Consider the following 22123-nt stretch of genomic DNA (forward strand, 5'->3'; position numbering starts at 1 on the left):
AAAATAAATTCTACATGAAAATGAAAACTGTTGTTTTTCTTGAAGAGCACATTAGACATGACAGGCTTGACTAATCTGCCCTCGTTATCGGGTCAGGCCAGCTGGCTATCATCATGCAGGGCCAGCTTGTCAGCGACAGGGACATTTTTACATGGTGGCATATTCTTAAAAACTTATTATTTTAATTACCTTGGCTAATGAGAAAGTCATCGATGCAGACTACAGTCTCTCTAAAATGTAACAGTCCACATTTTTTTCTTTGGTAAATACAGTCTAGCAAGTATAATTAACTCTTTCTTCAAAGATTCAGGGCATTTAATTACATCAGTTTTTTCTTGAAATCATGAATTCTTTTTTCATTTGATATACGTCAGCCCTAGATATCAAAGATCTGATTTGAGAATGAATATAGCAATACTAAGCCCAGGTTATATATATATCCTGAAGTTGGTTTCTCCTACTCATTTTTTAAAAACAAAACACTATTTTAATGTATATGTATGATTTTTGTCTCTGCTTAAAAAAATCTAGTTAAAATACTTGATTATGTATATCAGGTAACATTGGTGTTTTAAGTTATAATTATTAATTCTTTCAACGTAAGACATAATTATTAATTTAGTCAACTAATATTTACTGAATGTCCACTGATTATCTGGCCCTGTCACCTTAATAGGGGAAAATACCCTTTAATTTCACATGAAATAACACAAGGATAGATGCTTATTTTAGATCCAAGCATAAGAAAGTACTGACAGGCAGTATACCGCAGGGGTTAACAAGCTGGAATTAGGAGAGGAGTATAAAAAATCCAGCCTGGCCACTTACTAGTTGTATATCCTTGGGCAAATTACTTAGTATTTCCTACTTGGTAACCTAAGGTTAATATTGTCTACCTTAGTTCTAGAAAATTTATGGAAATGGGGCCCATGAAAAAGAAATGGAAGAGATAATGAAAGGAGAAAGAACATCATAAACAAAAAAGGGGAGAAATCAACTCAAACAGATCGACCTAATATTCTTGCTTGTGCTCATGTGTAGGCCACAGGGCTGAACAGTTAACAGCTCTGAATTGGAAACGGCCTCCCTGTGTAAATTTCAAATTCCACCCCCAGCATTTGTCCTTCCCATAAAAGACATTTCCTTTTGCATTATTTTGTCACTAAAATTCTTGAGGGCAGTATCCATGGTGATGCATGTTGGATCCACACACTTGGCATAGCCTGTAGCAGATAGTAGCTGATTTAATGGGCATTGAATGATATCTGAATTTGCTAGTAGGTCCAGAAATATTTTTTCCACATATAAACTCAGGCTACTTGGTGGAAGTATTATTGAGCCTTATGATTCATGATATCACAGATGACGCCTCAATGACACACTTACGCCAATGAAGGTGGGAACACCACAGGAATGAGGGTTTTGCAATAATTCAATTAGAGAGAAGGGAGGAGAGAATTGAGACATCTATGGCATTTGGTGGTATAGGCATGCCAAATGCAGAAGCAGTCTATATCTGATGCATATTATAATCAGCACAGAGTAAGTAATGTTAATGAGAACTGCATAGTGTGTAATATTTTGGGGCTCTGTGGTTGCTTAGAAGTAAGAAATGTGATTTCTATACCTAAATATCTGTTTGCATAATTGTATACATTTAAGTGATATTGTAATATATTTGTATCAATAGCAGGAATCTATAAAAAAATGTTTCCACTTTGTTAAGGATCCATATATTACTCAATTTTGATAAAAATTCTCCCATGGGCAGAACTGGGAGTAAGTGAGAAGGGCAGGGTATTCCTGCAGAGAGAAACAACACGAGCAAGGGTATCAAATGGAAAAGCGCGCAAGTACTCAGAGGCACAAGGGTCAGCCATGAAAACTAGGGGAAGGAAGGGCGAAAGCCAAACCCCAGAGGCTCTTGCATACCATGGTAACAAACAGTGTGATACTCTGTAAACAATGGGAACTACCAAGGTCTCTGAGCTGTTATGGATAAGATCAAAGCTGTCATTCAAAGGATTAATTTAGAACGAAGAGCACCAAGTGTGTAGGTTGGAAGACTAGGGAGGAGGGCATTACAACAGACTGACTATGTGAAAGCTGAAGAAAGAGGATGATTGACAAGGCAAGGGAAATGAGAGTAAACAAGGCTTGGAAATAACCGGATGTGAGAGCACAGCAAAAGGAGATCCCGAAATGACATGAATTAGCCTACAATAACAGCCATAAAAAAATATCCGGCAAGTGAGAGAATAAACATCTGCTTGTCTAGCACCCTGGTAAAGAATGAAAAAAGTATGCACCCTGATACCCCTCCCCCTCATCCACTTCTCTCTCCCTTCTCAGAAATAACCAGCACTTTAATTTTGATGTTTATCCTCTCCATGCATTTCTTTCTATTTTGCTATCTATGTGTGTACCTATAAACATCTGGTATAGTTTTGAAGATTTTGTAATTTAGATGGCTGTGTCACAGAGCATATCGTTCTGCAGAATGAAAATTTAACATTGTTAGTGAGATTTAGCATACATTCATCTTCTCTATATAATTATTTCACTTGTAGAGTTGTATATAGCATTTCATTTTTAATATATACTCTCATTTATTTATTCATTCCTGTTCACTTATTTATTAACTACTGATGATAAATGATTTCGGTATTTCCAAATTTTTCTATTTAGCAATATTGCAGGAAACATTTTTCTTGGTATGAGAGCAACACTTTCTCTGGACTTGGCACCGATGAGTGGGACTATGGGGTCCAAGGGACGTGTATCTTTACTAGATACGGACAAAACGTTATCCACAATGGTTCCACCAACTGATGCTCCCACCAGTACTGAATTAAAGTTGTCCAAGTCAAAATTTCAACTGTCTAATTCTGATAGGTGAGAAATTATAACTCATTTTAATTTGCACTTCCATGATAATAGGTGGTATGTGGTACATATGCAATGTTAACATGAATGAATTAATCAATCTTGTCTATTATAGTTTGCATTTTTTTGTTTGTTTCTGGTTTAAGAAAGTGTCAACTTCTGATGAAAAAGTTCTTAGGTTGTATATCCTGAAGGCATATTAAGTCAATATAAAACTATCATTTGTTAAAAATCACTGAAAGCATAGTTATAAGGCTAACAATTTAAACAATTCTAAATATTATTATTTAACTTGAAGTAAAGCAAGTGATCTTTGTCAAAAAGTAGTAAGACCAAGAAACACACAGTGCAGAAAATACAATACAAGTAGGCAAAGTATTACAGGACAGGTTCTGTAATGGACCAGACTGACTATTTTTAGAAGAGAGTCTTTATATTACCCCTTAAATCCAATATTGCAGATTAGAGTAACAATGTGAAGTCATTTTCATCCGTAAGTTTAGCACATGTAATTACAAAAACTCTCATACCACCTGTCCCAGTGGAAAACGTACATTTGGGGAAAGCAATCTACCTGTACGTGTCATAAGCCTTAAAACATCTCAAACCTTTTAACTCAGTAATTTCAGAAAATAATGGAATACAGGCAGTGATAAATGCATAATATATGACCATCACAGCATTATTTCAGATTATAAAACTGGAAGATCTCAATTTTCTTTCTTTCTTTTCTTTTTTATAAATATTTTTATTGATTTCAGAGAGGAAAGAGAGGGAGAGAGATAAACATCAATGATGAGAAAGAATCATTGACTGGCTGCCTCCTGCACTCCCTCTACTGGGGATCGAGTCCACAACCTGGGCATGTGCCCTTGAGCGGAATAGAACCAGAGACCCAGTCTGCAGGCCTGTGCTCTATCCACTGAGCCAAAATGGCTAGGGCTCAATTTTCAACATCAGTGTGATTAAATAAATTGCAACAGATCTACAAAATGGATTATTATATAGGCACTAAACAAGATTTACTGAAAATGTTTAATGATAGGTAAACATTTAAGCCAAAAAGGGTGCAGTTACAGTCATAGACAGTTATCATGTTAACTATTCAAAATGCAGAGAAAAGAAACTTACTCAAAGATTTATTTTTTCAAATGTGCAAAGTGTACACCTGTAACATTTGAAAATAATGAAATACTAGAACAAAAGAGAGCAATGCCTATATTGTATTCCTATAACAAAATAATGCTGCATATAACTGAGGATTTTCAAGTCACACGGAGTCATTAGTAATATACTGTGTCAGACTCGAGACTGAACAACACAAAATATATGAGACAATGTACAAATATGTATATGTCATCACTGATGGAATAGTTTCATAAGAAGCTGTTTCTTTGTTGTTTGAAAGCCAATAAAACTATTTTCTGATACTGTATATATAAAGGATTTGGAAGTAGCATTACATATTTTTTCTTTTTCTTTTTTTTAACAGTCTCACAGCCTTTTCCCTGGCTTTTCCGAGGAGCAAGTTCAGTGACCCTGAATCAGAGAGGAGTACCTGATCAAAAGGTAGCCCAACCCTTCATCTGCCAAAGGCCCAGGCCTCCATAGCTTGAGATGGGAAGATCAGATTTATCTAACTCTGGAAGACTAATTAAGTATTTGAGGCAGTGAGAGGTGTGAACTGAGCTTAAATCTAATGAAGCAAGGACACCAGAAAGCTAGAAGGAAGTCACTGCAGCCCGGAGCCAAGGACACCACGCTGGGTGCTGGGCCCACCGCTTCATGGACAGTGTCGCCTCAGGTTTCCTCTGAACTTTCTCTGTAACACTGCCCTTGGCTAGAGCTAAGCTTGAGGAGTATCTCTTCTTCGTAGGGAAAGAGCCCTCCCTAAAAACAAAGTGTTCTTCACACACTTAACATTATTTACTGTATCTAACAGCAGAGATGACAATTTATTTTTTATAAGAGAATGATATATAAAAAATTAAATGTGAAAGTAGAGAAACAGATACCTAGAATGGGAGAAAAAAATTGTTTGTATTTTATGCCCAAGAAAGTTGCAAAAAAAATGTGTTATTTATAAAGTTTCTATTGTGAAGTTGTAACAGGAGATTGTATTAAATGTTGAAACAATCTTGGCTCTCTATTACATAATCCATTATTAGAAGGAATGTATTCGGAAGATTACTATAATAACGGAAATGCTCTGATTGAACGCCTTCAACTTAGGGCACATACATATCAGGTTTTGGAAATTTAATTATAGTAAACTAAACCTTGAAAATGCAACAAATGTAAATGATATATAACATTAGTAGAAACTAACCTTTCCTGGCCTGGCCAGCCTGCCTCAGTGATTGAGCAGCGACCTATGAACCAGGAGGTCATGGTTCGATTCCCGGTCAGGGCACATGACCAGGTTGTGGGCTCGATCCCCAGTGCAGGGCGTGTAGGAGGCAGCTGATCAATGATTCTCTCTCATCATTGATGCTTCTCTCTCTCCCTCTCCCTTCCTCTCTGAAGTCAATAAAAATACATTTAAAAAAACTAACCTTTCCTCAATCACAGACTACTGTATGGAGAAAATGACAAGTAAGTTACACTTCTATATTTTTACTCAAAAAGTTCTATCAAATAAGATGATGATCTTGGCTGTGAACTTGCCCACATAATATTTATTGATAAAACCTATCATAAATCTAAATAGCTAATTTTAACTTCCAGAAATCTGGACACACCATTATGACAAATAAATTCTATACTATTACATAATTCTAAAAATATTAAAGTTCAACTCTCAACTTATTCCCCCATTGGATCCTTTGTAGAAGTTCCTTATGGCATTTCCTACCTTTATTAAAAAACTAGAGGCCCTGTACATGAAAATTCATGCACTGGAGCGGGGGGGGGTCCCTCAGCCCGGCCTGCCCCCTCTCACAGTCCAGGAGCCCTCAGGGGCGGGAAGCGACCTGGCGATCATGGGAAGGCGATGCCCCATCACACCTCTGCTGCTGCCACTGCCGGCAGCGCAAGCCTCAGGCGGCCCTGGTTACCTGAGTCTCAGGCAGCTCTGGGCAGCTGGGCAGCCGCCATCCGAGGCTTGCCTGCACCTCAGGCCAGCCCTGGGCGGCTGGGGGGCTAGGGGACTGGGGGACTCTGGAGGCACACGCAGTGGATGGACCTGCCTGGGGGCTGGCCTGGCCTTGCTGTGCCTGGCGGGGCTGAGGGGACTGGATGCCGCCATCTTGTAGCTGTGGGTGCTACCATCTTTGAGGCCAGGGCAGTCAATTAGCATATCACCTCTTTATTAGATAGGATATAAGTTGCTTATCTGACAAACTCATTCTAATGCTTGAATTTTCTAACGTGTTTTGTTTTTTATTTAAATAACATTTGCTCACTGATGAACAAAAACATCCAGACACATAAATATATAATTCAAAATCTACACAATTCTATGAATTATAAAAGCATCAGTCTTGTTGACTGAGTCTCCAAAGGTAGTCACTATTAAGAGTCTGTTAAAAGTTTCATATTTTTCAGAATCACTGTTTTTATACTAGTTACTTTTATATTAGAGCTTAAGTTATTTCAGATGTGACTGCTAAAACTACAATGGACCACATTTTTTGGTTAAGTTTTCAGGATATTAGTTCTGAACTACTAGACATCACCATGAACACAGTATAAATTACTGTGCAGCTCATTACTTATTTTTTGCTCTGAAAGTTTTTGAATAGCTTTTAGCAAAAAGCAATAAAATTCAACCTGATGTATAAAATGCAATCATCCAAAACAAAGTTAAAATGATATACTACAAAGGCATACTAAGACAAATGGGAGAGAGGAGAAACCCAGAACTCATTTTTTTATACTTAAACTTACAACTAAACAGGCCAAGAAAGTTGCAAAAAAAATGTGTTATTGGTTAAATATGGTTAAATAACCATATTGTTTTTATCTAATGCTTATATTCTTAAAGAAATTTTTTTCTACTTTAATTAACATCAGCTTCCCAAAAGTTATTCCATTCCCAGATACCTAGATAATGCAGACCATAGAAATGGCATTCTACAAATATTTGTTGAATGAATTTACGCATGTTTCATAAGAACCAGATGTTATAACTACCTTAAAGTAAACCCAAGCAGCAAATAATACTACAATAAAAGCAGAAGTTACAGAACATTTATGCTATATTTAATCACAAAATATTTCGTATTTTGTGGGTACTTGTCAGTAAATATTATTGTGAAGGACAGTTTTCTAAGATGGGAATTCTCTTTAAAGGCAATGGAAATTCTGTTGTATGTGCATACAGATTAGGAGAACTGAAATTATACAGAAATAGCATGATCAATTATTTCAAGTCCAATGACTATAAACTTTCTCAGAATTTGAAGTCATTTTTACTTACTTCTCACAAAGGAATTTCATCATGAACATTATCAGAGGAAAATGTTCATAAAGTCATTATTATAAGGTCACAGTCAACCTAACCTGAATAATTATGTCATCAAAAGAAGAAATTCACTTTAAAAAATCTTGCTTAAATACACAGAAGATTCATTATCACTAATTACAGTTTTCGATCACTCTCCAGGAAGCACATGTTTCCATGCAAGATAATATCAAATAGTTTTTCTCAAAATGCACTCTAAAACAAGGCTCCAGATTAACATTAGAAGTTTAACTATATAATAAGTATAATAGGCATTATATATGTATATGCACCTAAATGTGAATGCATGAAACATAATGAATGCTTACTTAGTACAAGACACTGTTTTAAACAGCTGATTGATAGGCTTAGGGGAGGCTTCATGATGTAGCAAAGATGGGATAAATCTAGAAAAAAGGTCATGAGAGGGATACACGGAAAAGATCCAGGAAGATGGCTAGGACTCCAGGGCTTAGCTTCTCGAAGTATGATCTGGACTGTGGGTCATCAGCAAAGGCATCCCCTGAGAGCTTGTGAGAAAGGCAGAACCTCAGGCCCCACCCCAGACCTACTGAATGAGAACCTGCATTTTATAAGATTCTGACCTATTTCTATGCATATTAAAGCTTCATAAGAGCTGCTTTATGAAAGTAAGATGAGCACACATAAAACATCAAGAATATACAATAAGGATAATTGTGACAAAAACCTAACTTCAGAGCAAGAATGTAGACAACAGAGAATGTAACGCAAGGGATACTTTGAAAATATATTAATGTGCTTTTTATCTTTTACATAAACATGAAAAGTGGGAGAAGAGGCAGACAGGGTGAATTAGTGCTGTCCAGATGGAAATGGATAAGTACAGGTGGCTTACTTTCCACCAGGTATCCCAAGGTAGAGACCATAACCCTGGCAACCACAGGGTAATCAGTTCCCTACTTGAAACTGCAGAAGGCAGATGAGGATAAGGGGGCAGGGAGTCACCACCATCTTCTCCTCTTTGTTTCAGGGGTGAATGGTAGTCAGAGAAGGTGAAGAGATTGCTAAGAGCAGAGAGGCCTCTTTGGGGTCCTGGGAGGAGAAAGTCACCTTGGCAGCAGCACATCTAAGCAGCCTGGGAGAGAAGTGTGGGGAAGCAGAGGGAACACTGAGCCCATCTCTCCCCAGCACCTGGGCATCACTGCAGAATAGATGCAACATATAATTTTCCACATGCTTGAGTTGAGAGGAAAAGGCAGAACACTCAAGATAGCTCAGAGCTTAGCTACACGTACTGGTTCTGCAGCAAAGGGCTGCCCAGGAAAGAAAGAGATTGGGAGGTGCGCAGCATCCGTGAGAGACAAGGAGAGTCGAGATGGTAAGAGAGATGACTCTTGACTGTAAATGAGATACAATGGACCAAGAAGGATATTCACACTTAAGCGGTAGGTGCCAGCAGACAAGAAACAAGCTGGCTACCAGGGACAAGGGCACAATGGCAGTCAATGAGGATGCCCGGGACAGTACTGGGAGACCGCCCCCACCCACCGCTCTACGCCCCCCGCCCCCCCCACACACACACACCTCTCAGTCACCTCTCATCCTAAGCAGAGACCATATTTAAGGAGGGTATGAGCAGTTTTGCTTGGGTTTTATTAGTTTTCTTTTGTTTTGTTTGTTTGTTTCATTGCACAGCAGGTTTTTTAATTTAAATAGCAAGTTTGGGATTAAAAGAAAGAGCAGGTCATTATCGGGACTAGTTGCAGTGAGAGTTCAGATATCCAGGCATACCTGCATTCTTATGTAAGTGGTTTCAGTGGAAAGTGAATTTCTTACTATGAATTGTACATTTTTAACTGGAAGATAACCTACATAGGGTAAAATGCACACATCTTAAGTGTACAGGTTAACTAGTTTTCCACACGTTTACATCTGTGTAAGCATCCCCCATAGCAAGACACATAACACTGGCTTCATCTTAGAAGGTTCCCCTGTGCCCTCGCTCAGTCCACGAGCACCTGGAAGGCCACCACTGCTCTGATTCCTCCAGCCTGTCCTAGGCCCTCCTGTAAATGGAACTACAGAGTGTGTACTGGGTTTTATTGGTTTTAATGCTGGGCACGAGGGGAGAATGTTTATGAAGCAGGACACAGGAGTCGTTAGAGAAGGGTGAAGACGGCAGAGAGAATCGGGATAGATGGAAAGGTCCCGGAGGCGAGAGAGATGAATGAGGGAGCAGGCGCAGAGTGCTGGCCTTGAGTTAGGGGAGCACCCCTGCATCAGTTCTGACAACCTGACTGACCAGCATGAGGACTTCTTACAAACACAACAAATCTCTTAATGCATTTCCTGATCTGGCTGCTGGTGACACTGAGGTGCTCAGTTTGTGAAAACTCCGTAGATCAATTTTAAATTGAATATAAATAAATGTAATTATTGAAATTAGATCACCTTAGAAATACCAGTAAGAAGGCAGTTTTCTTCTAACTCCAATTATAGTATATTGATCTTAAGTGCAGTTTCCTTACAGGTTCCATGCCTCTTAAATACCATGAAAGGCTGTCAAATAAAAGGCATGTGCCCAACCAAGAAAAAATATGTAGATTATATAAGTAAAATCTGAACTGTTTCCTTAGAAAAGCAAGGTACACAGAAGGAATTCTAGGTAATTCAAGGCTAAGTCTTAGGGACTCCTTTGAGAAATCATTAAAAGTCATAAATACTATCACAGATTCAGTCTTTCCTTGTTTGTATATCAAGGTTACTGCCATTTTTCAAGAGATATTGTTTCTCTTGTAAAAACAAATTCACGGTAATTCTGTAGTTTTATTGGAAATCTCTTTGAGTCATCAGTACAGGGAATTTCAAAAAGGTTTTGAAATTTGTAGAAAGTAATCATAAACCCCACTGAGAAATGGCACATTCATTTCAATCAACTCAATGTTTCATAATTTACACCAACAGCTTTGTTTTATTTTCAAGAAGAAAAAAAAAGTCTGTAGAAATTTATTGCATTTGTTTTAAAGTTGGTCATAAAACATATAGAAAACTACTTTTAAATGTGCAGTTACTTAAAATTCACTTCCTACAGAATTCTTAACATAGCACAGATATGTACCTGGTCTATTCCCAGTGGGCATTCTGCTAACAGAAATCCAAGTCCCATGAGGAAGTTTTGGTGGGATCAGGAACTAGGAATTAAGACTTATTTTATATTTATTGAAGCCTTTGGTATGGAACACACTCTTTGCTAAGAAGAGCCAGCAAAAGAATGTCTATGCCCATAAATGGATCAAACTGCAAGGAGGCAGAAAAGGAGGGCTGACCCCAAAGAGTCTCTAAAGTATTTGAAACAGCTGGTATTTATAAGAACTTATGTGCCATGTCCTTCTTGTTCCTAAGTACGTTAGACGGATGGGCTTACTTTCCCCCCAGCACTACCAGATAGGCATACTGCCTGACATTTATAGAAGAGAAAACTGAGGCTTAAAGAACTGGGGTAACTTGCTCAAAGTCTCAAGGAAAACATTTTACTGCCAGAGTTCTGGGTCAACCACCTTTCCCTATCTGGAGAGTCTCCTTACAGAGCTAAATAAATTTTGGAAGGGTAAAATTCCTTATACATAGAGAGTGTAAGAAAGCTAGCTTCAGAGATGACATGTATAACTCCTAAACTGTAAATGACCATACAATACAGACCCTAAGGCCAATCAGGATCAAAAAATAAGCTCAGAAATACATGAAGGAAATGGACAGATGTATAACCATAGTAATTTCTGAGAGACATGCTACCTATACCCTCATTCCACAAGATCAACAACTAAGACCTCAATCTTAAAGCTCACCTCCCTAGTTTCTGTTGTAATACCATTCCTTTCCTATTTGCCATTTTGAGGAATTGTTTTTATGTATATACTAGAGGCCTGGTGCACGAATTCATGCACGGGTGGTGTCTGGCCAACCTACCCTGATGGGGGCCATCGGGGCCGGGCCAGCAGAGGGGAGGGGGATACAAGAGGTTGACTGGCCAGCCCCGCCTCCAATCGGGGTGAGGGGGTCCTATCAGGGCTGGGCTGGTGGGGGTAGGGGGGGACTGCAGGAGGTCGGCCGGCCCTATTACCGATATGGGGGGCAGTCAGGGTCAGGGCCAGCCTGGGGAAAGGGCCCTGTCCCCAATTGTGGGGGTGATCATGGGCGGGGACAGCCAGGGGGAAGGGCTGTGGGCGGCTGGCTGGCCGGCCCCGCCTCCGATTGGGGTGGAGGGACTGATCAGGGCCCTGATCCGGCAGGATGGCCGCCACAGTGCATGCCATAGGGACAGGTCGTTCAGTCATTCTGTCATTCTGGTCACTTGGCTTTTATATATATAGATTTTATGTCCCTAAGTATATTATAAATTCTCTTAAGGATCTGGTAAACTAAGATATAACTTGACACCAAGGACACAGAACAATCTTTACAAATTCCACCAATGGTAACTCTTACCAACTAAAGATAAGCAAGACATAAAGAATCGACTGTGGTAAGCTTGTGAGCACCACATCATCCCATTTGACAGAAATGACTGTGAGAATATATTTAATGTCTCATGGAATGCATTTTATGAAAGCATTCCATGAGAAGGCTGGTGTGACTCAGTTGGTTGGAACGTTGTCCCATATACCAAAAGGTGGCAGGTTCAATCCCAATCAGGGAACATACCCAGGTTACAGGCAACCAATCTATGTTTCTCTCTCACATCCATGCTTCTCTCTTTCCCTTCCTCTCTCTAAAATAAATTAAAAATATTTAAAATTAAAAAAAGAAAGCAATCAAATAACATGTGAAGTAGCAATGCAACAATCTTGTTGAAAACAAAATGTCCCGAATATTCAAATATAAAAATCACATTTCACTTTACCACTTAATATACCAAGAATCACAATATTTTTCTGATCATGCAGTAAGAATTTGGTCCTCCCAGTTAATTTCATTTCTTAGAACTGTGTTAGGAATAATGCTGTAAGCTTTCATTCCACTAACCAGCAAAATATAAAAAAAGATACTAGTGGATATACTCGGTCAAGATTCACTAAAATTACCCAAGGCACAAGGCTTTTCACTTTAAAGAACTACTAGTCAAAATTAATATTCAGTCATTGAACTAGTCATTCGTTTAGTCAACATTTATGCAAGGACTACGTACCACTCCATTAGGTGATAAACAAGTTGGACAGATTCACGCTCTGATGGTGCCAACCCCACAGACAATAAAAATGTAAATGCACAAGGGGATTTCAAAATGGTGTAATTATGAAGGGAGAGGTGGGAAGACGGATTTAGACTGGATGGTCAGGAAAAACTTCATTGAAGAGGAAGCAAACAAAGAAAAGTCTTCTTCTTTCACACTAGGTCTCAAGTGAAATAGCATCTGAAGCACCAGCAACTGGTAGTTCTGCTCTGACTGTGACTGGCACACACATTACAAAGGACTGAAGAGTCTAAAATTACAGTCATTATGCATTCCCTGAAGTTACACATGAGACGTCGGTAAGGATATCTGGAAGTGCAGTGCTTCTGCCACAAATAGAAAAACGTGAAAATGGCTTTGGGATGAGGCCTTAGACAGAGGCCGCTGAGGAGCACAATGGGAAAGCCTAGCGGGCCTGGCCACACTCAGAGATACAGACGTTAACATCACTCCCAGCGAGGGCTCAGGAGGAGGTGAGGACCACGGCAGAGAAAACGTATTTGCTCTTAGAAAACGCCCACGTTGTCATGAGCAGACCGACTGCGGATCGATTCATAAACTCTAAATGTGCTACTGGTGAGAACTGGGATGGAAAGGAGGATCATGTGATTGGAGACTGGAGGAAAGAGGGTCCTTGTATTCAGTGGCAGCAATCTTAAGTGAATGATGTCCTGCAGTTTTGTGGAGCAGAACTTCTAAGCTATGGACTTGGATATTTAAATGAGATTTCCAGGAAACTTGTAGAAGGTGCAGCCTGTTGTTGTTGTTTTTTTCTTGCTGGTTACAGCACAATGAATGGGAAGGAAAAAGGTTAACTAAGAGAGAACAAAACGCAAGAATGCTGTCAGATCACCATAATTCTTCAGGCAAGAAACAGGCCGATAAAATGACTCAGCTGCAAACATGTACTAACTTTCTTTATAAAGAAAGAATGACTCCCAGGGCGGAGTCCAGGGCCCAGAAAGCTGAGAAGAGTCACCGAGGATTATCCTGAGGCCTTGAAACCTGAGGTACTTTGGAGAGTGTGTGGGACTGATGACTCCTTTTTTAATTTCCACTTTCTCCTCTTTTGAACAGGAAGGCCTACAACTGGTGTCCTCTTCCTGTCCCACCATTACATTCTAGAAGCAGACATTGTGTTTTCTAGTTTCACAGTGTCCCAGATGAAAAGGAGTTTTGTCCCAGTGTGATTATACCCAGAATCTCACGCAGACCTGAGTGCGGCGATCATGAAGTCTGGGTGAGATACTGGACACTGACATGATGCTGTAGTGGGTTGAGATTTACGGAGAGGTTGAGACAGGGTAAACGCATTTTGCATGCAGGATAGACATGAATCTTTGGGAACTACAAGGGCAGACTGTGGTAGGCAGAAGAACAGCTCTCAAAGATTCCCAGGTGCCAGTCCCTGGAACCTGTTACCCTAACGGCAAAGGGAACTTTGCAGATGTGACAAGACATAAGGATCCTGAGATGAGACTATTATCCTGGATTATCTGGGTGGGCCCAATGTTATCTCAGGGTCCTTATAAGTGAATGAGGAAGACTCCATCAGCCATTGTTGGCTTTGACATGGAGAAAGGTGCCATGAGCCAATGAAACCTGGTAGCCTCTAGACAGAGGTCGGAAAAGGCAAAAGAATGGATTCTCCTCTAGGAACTCCAGACGAAAGAAACCCTGCTGACGTCCTGATTTTGACCCTGTGAAGCCTATTTTGGACTTCTGGCCTCCAGAAATGTAAAATGAATAAATGTGGCATTGTTTTAAGCCACTAGGTTTATGGTAATGAACATTCATTTTTAAATTACTTTTGCCCTATTTCTGGTAAGGTTCTTAATTAGTATTTAATAAGTTATGACAGAAAGCAGCCTAACCGCTACAAAATTAGGTACAACTGACGATATTTCATATGGCTCAAATGCCATCTGGGATCTGAGCTTCACCAACATCACACTCTGGGAAGTCACACATTGGGTAACTGCATTCCAGAACATGTGACCAAGAAATATGTGACCTAGAAATGTAACAAATTCATTCAGGTCCTCCCATGTGAAGCTGTGGTATCTTGAATTTTCCAAAGCAGAGAGATGTATAACAAAGTAAAAATTAAGACAGTGATTGAAAATTCAATTTTTCTTTAAAAAATTTATAGCAATCTTTTTCAGGTTTAAATGATATCGCCCACTAAATCCTGTAAGACAGGCATTATATTTCCTAATATCTTCCACTAAAACCTCTAACATAGGCATTATATTTCCCATCACTGATAAATTTTGCAAGACTCATGCTCTTTATTATGTTTAAAAGAGGCCAAAAAGTAGAGATTAGAAAATGATATTTATCATAACAAAAAAATGTTTTTAAAGACTAGCACTCGAAGTGCAACAAAGTAGACCTTCCAACCAAGGAATATCCACTGTTGTTTTCTTTAATTTATCAAATAATGTAATGGCAGTTAAAGGTCTTATAAATATGGATAAAAATTCTTAAACCAAACAATTTGCTTTTAGATAACATGCATTATTTTGTTCTTCAAATACTATTACTACTCCTTTGTTGTTTACATTGTTTGTCTGGGTAGTTATTTATTCCAAAGGACACTGAAAATGGAAAAGTATCAAGTTTATAATCTAGGTAAATCCTAATCCCACACAAGATACCAGCTTAAAACAATTAAGAAATAATTATGACAAAGCAAATGGGTTGTTAGGGACACAGGATGACTTACTAAGATTCTGCTCCTAAAGTGCTCACACTAGTGAGAGAAACAGGCAGAGCATAAGGCTAACCAACACCAGAAACCGGAGTGCCAATATGCTTTACCATATGCCAACTGTTTCTGATTGGAGGGGGAGAGTGCCCTGAAGAAAAGAGTATAAGAACCGAAGGAAGCTAGGTGTAAAAGAAAGTTTTTATTCTGCAGGCAACACAGATTTCTGAGCAAGGAATGTGCATGGTAACTATGGTCGGAAGAAGAGCTAGAAGCAAAGACCAGAAGCAGGAAAGCCAACTTGGAATTAATTAGGCTGCCAGAGGCAGAGGAGAACTTGAATTAAAAACGTGAGAATGAAAAACAGAAGATACAAAAAAAATCAACCCTTTTAAAACACACTTTAATACCACCTGTGGCTTCTGTCAAAGTAATGCTAACACAAGGCAGGTAAATGAGCAAGAAGCACATAGCCCATGTTGAAATACCAGGCTCATTTATTCAAGGAAACGCCTTCTGACATCTCAGATCCTGAGCCAATTCTAAGGAAATAGCTAAAGCAATGAAAAATCCAAAAGTTCTGCAATCCCAGAATTTCTCAACTAAAGAAGCCATAGGGCAAGTTTAAAGGGAGCAAAAAGGATTAATGATGTAGCTTCTCAAACAGCTGGTTGATGGTAGCAATGGAAAAATATTCACCAAGCAGAAGAAATCTAACCCCTCCTCTCATTTTTACTCCCACCTATAATATTTAAACCAAGCCAAAAAAAGAGGTAAGGGTGTGGATTTTTATTTGGGTTTTTGAATAAAAACTCAGGGTATTAAAGTGAAATAACCTATGAAGAATTAACAAATGTAAACTTTACACTTATATAATCTAATCCTTGATAGCTTTAAAAACTATAAACTAATATTCAGTAAGTGTTCATATGTACAATACAGTTTTACTGAAACAACAGTCTTGGCCTAGTGATATTGCCCTTGGATGCATAATAAGTTATCCTCAAAGACATAACAATAAAAAAAAGTTTTCCCTGAGACAATAAGCCACATATAATGGAAGGAAAACTGTCCTTATTTTAAATAAATTTATCTATTTTTATTTATTTATTTATTTTTTTAAATATATTTTATTGATTTTTTACAGAGAGGAAGAGAGAGGGATAGAGAGTTAGAAACATCGATGAGAGAGAAACATCGATCAGCTGCCTCTTGCACACCCCCTACTGGGGATGTGCCCGCAACCAAGGTACATGCCCTTGACCGGAATCGAACCTGGGACCCTTGAGTCCGCAGGCCAACGCTCTATCCACTGAGCCAAACCGGTCTCGGCCATAAATTTATCTATTTAGTAGTGCTATTCTCATAATAAAATCTGAAAACTAAACCTAGAGACTGGAAACGCCTAACCCTGACTTAATTTCCTTTAGGTCAATTGGTTAGACTAGTCCTCTCTTTTTAAATGCCTAAGTCATTGCTCCTAGGAAGGATAGTGAAATACCACCGATTAAAAAAAATTACAATAGACACTCAGTTCCAAAATCTTTTTACTACTATTGTGCATCTCATACCTGAAACTCTCAACCCAGATGTCTAAAAACATAAGGCATGTCTTAAGAAAAAAAATGCAACATAGTGAACTATTTATTTAATATACTGTTTTATTATTTTAAATACACTGTTTTTAAATGTACATCGGAGGCTTTCTGCTTTAAATTTAAAAAAAACCATTTGATGAGAAAAAACAAATTAATTGAAGAGGAAGAAGACCTAATGTAAATGGAATTGACACTGGTTATAGGTTCCCTAGAAACCATTTTATATTTTTAGTTGATTCAGTTGCTGTGCTTTATAGGGAATGATTTCACTGAGCTGCTTACACGCCTTAAACATCCCAAGAACCAAAGGTCAACACTTCACGGCTGAAGTCAAATTAGGGGGGGGAATATTTTCAAAGATTCCAAGAATTAATATTTATGAAATAAGCAAGCCAGCATTCTGTTTACAGGAAGCAGGGTGCTGGAATTCTGGGGGGAAATGGTAGAGTGGGAGTAAGATAAGGAAGGAAGGAGGAGCACTGGGCCAACAAGACAGAATTTCTACAGAGAGATGTAGGGAAAAGCAAAAGATCAAAGCTAGAAAAGACAGCTAAAGGGATCTAGTCACTGAAGATTTTTAAAAACCATTCTGAAATCTTCCTAACATTCCTGGTACGAAGAAAACAAATTCCATCATTTCTTCTGAAAACTGTGACTCTGCTACACCTTACTCATAATTCTCACTACAGTTGGCTGTGGAGATGCAACTTTTGGTTCCACATTACACATTCAACTATATTTAATTGTTAATCTAGAACAGCGCAGATGTCTGCCAGAGGTTAATTTTTGCCCAGAGGGGACATTTGGAGACATCTGGAGACACTGTCGAGGGTCACAGGTTGAGGGAGCTAACGCTGGCATCGAATGGGGCAGAGGCCAAAGATGCTGCTAAACAAACTACAACTCACAAGGCAGCTTGCAAAACAAAGCATTATCCTGCACAAAATGCCAATCGTGCGGAGGTGGCGAATCACTGATCTCTTCTGAATGCAAGCAAAAACCAACTCCCTGGACCTTTAACCTAGGCATCTTTCTCTAACAGACATCTAATTAAAGCATGAAACCACACCAGGGGGCTCATTGTTCAATTGCTTTAAACATGGTGGATGGCTGGCTCCCACGAAGAGTCACCCTACAATACACTGAAACAATATGATCGGAGCAGGAGTGCAGAAATACGGGGAAAGAACTTTTTTTGTTCCACTTTTGAGTCAAGCACATTTAATTCATAAAAGAAGAACCTCCATGTTCCCATATCAAGGTGTTTCTCTTCTTGCTCAATTCACTAAAAATACGCTGACCTTGGCAAAAATCAATTATTTCCCATTAGCGTAAAAACTTTGGTAAACAGCATTAACCGAGATTTATGTTGGGGGGGGAGGCGAGTGTAAAGAAAGACACCCAGGTCTTTAAAATGCAAAGTTATTTCACAGTTTGCTTGCAAAATGACTCAGGTCATTATTACTTTTAGTCATGCCAAGTTTGCTGCCTCTAAGACTACAAGGAATGGAGAGAGAGAAGAAGAAGAAAAAAAAAAAAAAAAACCCACCATTTTTCCTGCAGTCATTAAACCAATGAAATAGAAGCTTACTGAACACAGGCTTGTGCAATAGTTCTTTTTTTTTATATTATAACATAAAAATAAAAGCAATCTCTGGGAGTACAAATGATTCTGAGAAATCTATCAAGCTACCTAAAAACTATTGGTTGTGTGTGGGTGTTGGGGGGGGACGGGGACAAAAGAGAACCCTAACGCAGAAACCTACAAATCGTATGCTGTGAATATTTTCCTAATGTATCCCTCAGTCAAAACCCTAGCTTACTCTTTGTGTGTCATCTCCCTTGAAACAGCCGGAAAAGACCCCCACACAGCGTTTCCCCAGGAGAACAAGGCTAAGAGCAAATGAAAGCCTCGGCGCTGTACCTGGCGAATCCCATTCATCAGAAACCCTGGCAGCGGAGAGAGAGAGAATCCAGTTGTCCAGCCAGACAGACCCTTGGGTCCCTTCACAGGGGTTTTCATCGCTCGAGCATCTTATTGGAGCAAATGTGACCCAACTTTAGTGGTTTCCATGTCCCCCCCGCCCCCCCCCCAACCATCATAAAAACGAAGCCTCCAGCGTAGCCTACACATTTCCGTAGGCAAATACCATCAGGTAAACCTAATCAGTGCTGCTTTAACGCGTTCTGAGTCGCCACAGGAAGTTAAAAGGAAAGGTACCTCTCAATCCCACCGAGGCCCCACAAAGGGTGCACTCCGTTCACAAAAACGTGGCGCCCTGGACGTGGGAAAAAAAATCACAACCGCGACACCGACGCCGCGTAAGAAGGGTTTCGGGGTGGAGGGCGTAAGGGCTTTTCTGCTCCTGCCACCCATTCATTCCCTTTCATCTTCACAAAGCTGAGCTAACTTCAAAGAAGGGGGGCAACTCCCGACCCGCTCCCGGGCTCCCCGCGGGGTCCACACCGGGGCACGCGAGGGAAGTGCGGCTCCCGCCCCACCCGCCGGCGAGTTCTCACCCGCCAGGAGGAGGGAGGGCGAGGACCGGGAGAGGGGCGCCCGCCCGGGGCTCTGCCAAGACACCCGACCAGCTCGGGCACCCTCCCGGGCGCTACCGGGCGCGCCCTCCGCCGCTCGGCACGTCCCCTTCGGGTTTCTGGGCACCGCGGCCCGACCCCCCGGCTCCCGGGGCGCCCCCGCCCGCCCCCGCGCCCGGCCGCTCACCGAGCAGCAGCAGCTTGACCTCGCGCGCCGCCTTCTCGCCATCCTCGCGGAGGTTCCGGTCGATCATCTTACTCCGCTCCACCGCCGCCTTGTCCTCGGCGCTCAGCGTGCAGCCCATTGTGCCCGGCGCGAGAGCTCACCGCTCCCTCCAAGTCCCACGCGCTGGCTCGCAGCACAGGTGAGCTGTGTCCCCGGGCGCCGACCCGCGCCACCCCCACCCGCCTCCGGAACGGGAAGAGGGAGGCGAAGGAGCCAGCAGCCCCGCGCGGCTCTTCCCCCACGGCCGGGCTCCGCTCCCGCGCGCCCGAGCGCCCACAAGTCCCAGGTTTCGCGGCTCCGATTCAGCGACTGCCGCCCTCCCGCCCGCGGCCGCGCAGCAGCCTGGAGAAGCCCGGCGGAGCTGGCGTCCGCGCCGCCGCGGCCCCGCCCCTGCCCGCCCCGCCCCGCCCGCCGCGGGGCCACGCCCAGGCGCGCGCCCGCGCACGTGCCCTCGGACAGCTCCCCTCGGACGGGCGCGCGCCCCGCGCGGCCGCGGACCCCGGAGCCGAGCCTCCGGCGAGGGCCCCCCCCACCCTTGGCAGCGCCCCCGGAACCCCGAACTGGCCTGCGATCTCCCCTTCCTGGCTCCCTGGGCGGGAGTAGGGTCATGTCCCCGCGTTTGCTCGCACCCAGGGATGTGTGCGGACCTGCCTGCCTGCCGGGTGCGGGTGGGAGCGCAGCCAAAGTTGGAAGCCTAAAGAGCCGGTTCTGGGCGTTCGAACATGCCCAGTTCCGGGAGCCTCCCAAAGGTTTTGGGAAATGTAAAACCCCTGTCCGCTGGCCTTGGGGGCTGGAGGAAATAAGAGGGAGCTGGGGAAAAAATGCAGCCTTGTCAAAAGCAAAGATAGGATTTGTGGGGAACAGAAAAGTCTGGAGGGGGGTATAGGAAGTCAACTTTCTTCCTTCCTTTTTTCCTTCCATCCATCCATCCATCCATCCATCCATCCATCCATGCCCTTCTTCCATCCTCGCATTTCTTTTCACAAGCAGAGAACATTTTGAGGGATGTTCTCATAGCCGAAGAAAATGTGAGACAAAGAATCGAAGAGGATGTTATAAAATGACAAGAGGAATAAAACACACCCACACAAACACATCTACTCCACGCCATAACCGCCCTCCTCTGGGGCCGCGTGTAAGCTTCCAAGCCCAGTTTGGAACCAATATTTATGACCATGTTAGTAAATCACAAGCCACTGAGCATGTCATGCCTTTTTGCAGGCCTTAGCTTCCGTGCCCATAAAATGAGATGGAGTTGATCCACACGATCCTCCATCCTTCCAGCTCTAACTGATCTGGGGGAGGTAAGCTCCTGGGGCTGCAGACCTACTTCACCCAACAGCAAATGAATGTGCTCTTTCTTCCCCTTCCCCTTGCAGTCATCGCAGGAAACGATTGTTGAAGATGGGGCTGGTAGTAAAGAAAAACATTTTCCTTGATTTATTAAAAATTAGCAAATTGCTCTTTGGCTTACACGTCTCATTTTCTAAAATCTATAAAAACTGTGCTTGAGTTTTCCATGAAGGTACATAAGGCTGAGCTGATGCTGCAGGCAGAGTAGCGTTAGAATGGGTCACTTAAACCAGGCTTGTGGGCTAGCAGAGATTGTAAGCTTCCTCCTTATTGGCTATTTCCTTTCCTGTTCTCCTACATTAGCCAAACCTGCTGGGCTCTAGACATGCAATTTCAAAAACAACCACAACTTTTTCTGTGCAATTTTGTATTATAACAACAGAAAAGAGCAAGCCTGAAATAGTATGCAATCACCTTGGGCTTGGACATGTGATTTTGGTTGGAGACGCAAACAAGCAGTCCATAGCGGGGTATATTTTGTTTATTTGAGAGGAAAACCCAGCTACAAGAGTTAATATTCACAGTACATAATGGAGGCAAATGTTTTATAACTGAAACAAACCTAGTTTGTGAAGAATGACAGAAAGTGTAGGACAATGTTGGAAGATAGCTTTAAATATTAAGGGGGAGAGTTGAACTTTATACAATATGTACTAAATGTCCCTTGCATTCTCCAGAGTAGGATTTAAAAAAGAAAAATCTCTTACCCAACAAAACAAATGAGTTGCTAGTGGATTATGCTAGCAGCCCAGATATGAGGTAGTAAGAGTCACTTGAATTAATAATTTACATAATTATGATGTTGTAAAATGTGACTCAACAACCCTGTCAAGAAGGTGGAGCAGGTATTATTCACTCATCTGTTTTGTAGAGAGTGAAATTGAAATATAGAGGTTAAAGAAAATCTACTTCACATTAGTGTTTGATTTCCTTCTGGACATCGTATTTTTTTAAACAACTATATTGAGATAAAATTCACATACCATATAATTTATTTCTTTAAAGGGTACAATTCAATCGCATTTAGTATGTTTACAGAGTGGTGCAACCATCGTGACAATCAATTCCAGAACATTTTCATCACCCCCAAAAGAAAACCCGTACCTCATAGCCATTATCCCTCAATCTTTCCACCCCTCCCCCCCCTGAGTTCTAA

At 41.2% G+C, this 22123-nt stretch overlaps 1 protein-coding gene across 2 annotated transcripts in view; it reads right to left on the minus strand.

Moving 5' to 3' along the window:
• Positions 1-19959, minus strand: part of GNAI1 (G protein subunit alpha i1) — an 82705-nt gene extending 62746 nt beyond the window's left edge. The window contains exon 1 of one of the 2 annotated variants that reach the window (XM_008149617.3): positions 19576-19959. In XM_008149617.3, coding sequence (XP_008147839.1) covers positions 19576-19693 — 118 coding nt within the window. In that variant the 5' untranslated portion in view covers positions 19694-19959. The remainder of the gene's footprint in view (positions 1-19575) is intronic. The other variant, XM_054726329.1, reaches the window with a different exon arrangement.
• Positions 19960-22123: the final 2164 nt, after the last annotated feature.

The sequence above is a fragment of the Eptesicus fuscus genome, chromosome 14, assembly GCF_027574615.1.
Source record: "Eptesicus fuscus isolate TK198812 chromosome 14, DD_ASM_mEF_20220401, whole genome shotgun sequence".
In the NCBI taxonomy this organism is placed as follows: Eukaryota; Metazoa; Chordata; class Mammalia; order Chiroptera; family Vespertilionidae; genus Eptesicus; species Eptesicus fuscus.